The sequence below is a fragment of the Monopterus albus genome, unplaced genomic scaffold, assembly GCF_001952655.1.
Source record: "Monopterus albus unplaced genomic scaffold, M_albus_1.0 scaffold64.1, whole genome shotgun sequence".
In the NCBI taxonomy this organism is placed as follows: domain Eukaryota; kingdom Metazoa; phylum Chordata; class Actinopteri; order Synbranchiformes; family Synbranchidae; genus Monopterus; species Monopterus albus.
In genome coordinates, this window is record NW_018127944.1 from 1,712,597 (window position 1) to 1,715,865 (window position 3,269).

The 3,269-nt window shown below is 40.5% G+C and overlaps 1 protein-coding gene across 1 annotated transcript in view; it reads left to right on the forward strand.

Annotated features, from left to right (window-relative positions):
- Positions 1–1,710: 1,710 nt before the first annotated feature.
- Positions 1,711–3,269, forward strand: part of LOC109962446 (tumor necrosis factor alpha-induced protein 2-like) — a gene marked incomplete at its 3' end in the record, with an annotated part of 5,562 nt that continues 4,003 nt past the window's right edge. Inside the window, exon 1 of the mRNA XM_020604156.1 lies at positions 1,711–1,714. Within this exon, the coding sequence (XP_020459812.1) occupies positions 1,711–1,714 (4 nt within the window). The remainder of the gene's footprint in view (positions 1,715–3,269) is intronic.

Sequence of the window (3,269 nt, forward strand, 5' to 3'; positions counted from 1 at the left end):
TATGACTAAGTACCTGCAAAACATCTGACAGTCCTATCAGCTTCCTCTATTTGTGTTCATTGCCCATTAGCAAATGTTAGCGTGCTAACAGGCATGGTGAACATGTTACTTGGTAAACATCAGCACGTTAGCATTTAGCTTTGCAACCTTACAGGCCACTTGTAAACTATTAGTTCGGTTTGAAATAAGCTTAACTGGACTTTTACCTGGGTGTTTTCTGCTGGAATACAGAAAAACCAGCCCCACAAAAATCCTTGCAAAGGTTCACTGACAAAATAACTAACATAAATCCACATCCTGCCAAAAAAAAAGGCAATACAACATTTCGTGTCCAGAACTTTGAAACATGCATTTTAATTAAGTAGGAAAATGCAACACTGTCTGCTAGAAAACACATTTATTTATATATTAGTAAACTGTTTTCCAGTTATGGTGGGATAACAAAAGTAATTACTGGCTGGATTAGGATCAGAGACTATGTGTTTACACCAGAATGAGGAGATATTTGTGGATGTGCAAAGTGCAGGATCCCAGGGTTCACACTTTGACACCAGCCTGTAGTTCACACAACAAAACAACACTTTGGTGAAGGTCGGGGAAAGACTGCTCTGGTTAAATAGTGATAAATTAAATGTGTGGAGCCACTGCAGACCTTGTCTGTATTAAACCAGAACACAGTCTTTGGATCTACAGTGTCTCACTGCTGAAGGACACACATTCACATCACCCAAACAAACACAAACATACAACAGCTCATTTAAACTTTGGACAAATGACCAATGCTGCAGTTTTTCTGGTGAGGACAGTGTTTTTCTGTGCTGAGGTCCTAATGCTCATCACACTACTGGTTAACTAATCAATAAGCCAATCCACAGACATTAGTCAGCAACTATTCTGATTATCTACTGATTGTTGAAGTCATTTTTCAAGGAGATTTCCAAGTAGCTGATAAATCTTCACATGTGAGATATGCTGACTTCTCTTGATGTTAAATTATATTAAATTCTATATTTCTGACTGTTAGTTGCGCAAAAGACCCAATCATCTTGCCTTCCGCCCTGCATCTCCTGATCTCCGGCATACGTCCCAATCATCTTGCCTTCCGCCCTGCATCTCCTGATCTCCGGAATACGTCTCAATCATCTTGCCTTCCGCCCTGCATCTCCTGATCTCCGGCGTGGGGTGCGGCTCCTCAGCATCCTCTTCAGCTGCGGGACCAACCCACCTGCACGCCATCCTGTCTCTCCGGACCTCCGGCGCCGGTGCAGCTCCTCCGCTCACTCCCAGCCCAGCTACAGCCTCCTCTCCTCCTCCTCCTCTTCGACAATGCCGCCTTGGTTCCAGCGCATCATAATCCTTCGGAACCAGCGGTGATCGGTCCCAGTTTGTCCTCCACACAGTCGAATCGTCTCCCCTGCCTTTACACCAATACATTTGTCTTGCCTGCTCTGAATCCGAGTGCTGCACTTTGGGTCCGTGCTTATCACATTTTCACTGTTTCCTGCTGTTTTTAAAGAACAAGTGATTCATTAACCTGAGCAAACACAGTGCAGATGCAGTGTCAAGCCACATATCTGCTCTTTGTCTGGGTGAGGACTGGGTTCACTTTGTGTTAAGGACAGGTTAGGTTTGAAAAATGATGTTTCTTACTGTGGCGCTCTGAAGGTTTATGACAGCCTGGCCTGACACCCTCCTCTCTGGGCCCAAATAATGGGTAAGCATCATTTAACTCATACACTGAGCTTCCATATGAATGCTCTCCCATTGCTTGGCAAATTTAATTGTTTATTATGATGAAAATATTTGTTGCACATATTTTTTATTTCATTCTATCCTCTATTTAGGCAGGGAGGTCTCTTCTTTCAGGGAGTCCTATTCAAGATGCAAACAAAATCATTAACTGGACATAAAACTAAGGAACTTTGCTATTCATAGTATGGAAGTAATCATCACGAATCTAAGACAGGAAGCTGTTAGTTTGGTTTGCCATAAAGTGGTGTTGAAGTGGAGACTGTGACCTGTTGGTGGTGCTGGAGGAAATGTCAAGTAATAGGTTTCCCCTTCTAGGCATCTGAATGTCTGTACAAAATTTCAGTCTATGAAATGCTGTTGAGATATTTCACCATCCTAACCAAAGAAAAGGGACTAACATTGCCTCAGTATGTCTAAAAAAAGGCAGATGTGTGTGTATATGTGTGTCTCAGTGTGTGTGTGTTTATGAGCGGACTTTCCACCAGTGTGTGGAGTCATTTTACCACACAACACGTAAACAGGAGGAGCCTGTTGCTTTATAACGGCTCAGGCTCACAGTAGCTGCACAGTTTCTAACAAAGCAGCATCTGTGAGATCAGGGTGAGTAACATCTAAGATATTAATCTGTCTGTCTGGACTGGTTCACAGCGCTTTTACTCTCAAGAAGATAGTTTACATTACTGTTAATGTGTGGAGAAAGGCTGAGCTTCCGCTTTAGTTTACTAGTATCATCGCTGGATCTGTTTTTGATTAGGGTTTTAAAAAGGCTGAAATATCAGCGTTGTCAGAGAAAATGTACTTTTATAACGTGTTGTTTGCATGCCCTATGTTTTCGTGTCATTTCCACGCTTTGTTTTTTTCATGTAATAGTTTTATATGCGTTCACTTTGGTTTTTTTATGAGATATTGAGATTTTCTTGACATTGTTTATACATATATTGAAATGAGTATAATGATGATGATATAATGTGAAGCTGTCCTCACACTGTGTGGAATTTTGGGCACTTTGGGAGCATCACCCTCTTTATCAGTCATAGATATAAACACTGTATACATCTTTAAGTTAATTAAAATAAAAACTATCCCTACAGACAGTAGCGCCTCTTCAACCAGGTCCAAATATTCACCTTAGTGACCAGTTTGAGCACAAACAGGGCAGATAGTGATGCTTCTGTAGTGTTTGTGTTAACTTTAAGCATTCTTTTTAAAATGTTTCTCTAAATGTAACAAAACTCTATTATATAGCCAGACATTTAAAATACATAGACAGCCATTTAAAACATAGACTAGGGAAGCAATGACAGATATTAGCTCAAATTAAAATAAATTTGTAATTAATATTTATTTAGCTTGCAGTTAGTTAGACTAAATTCTAACATCAAACTTTATTCCTGTGAAATGTAGGACCACTAGAATGAAAAGCTCTTTCTTTCCCTCCGCCATCAGACTCCTAAACAGCTGAGGAGTTTATTACCAGGAAATACGTGTTGTACTGTTTACATTCTCAGTTTGCACAT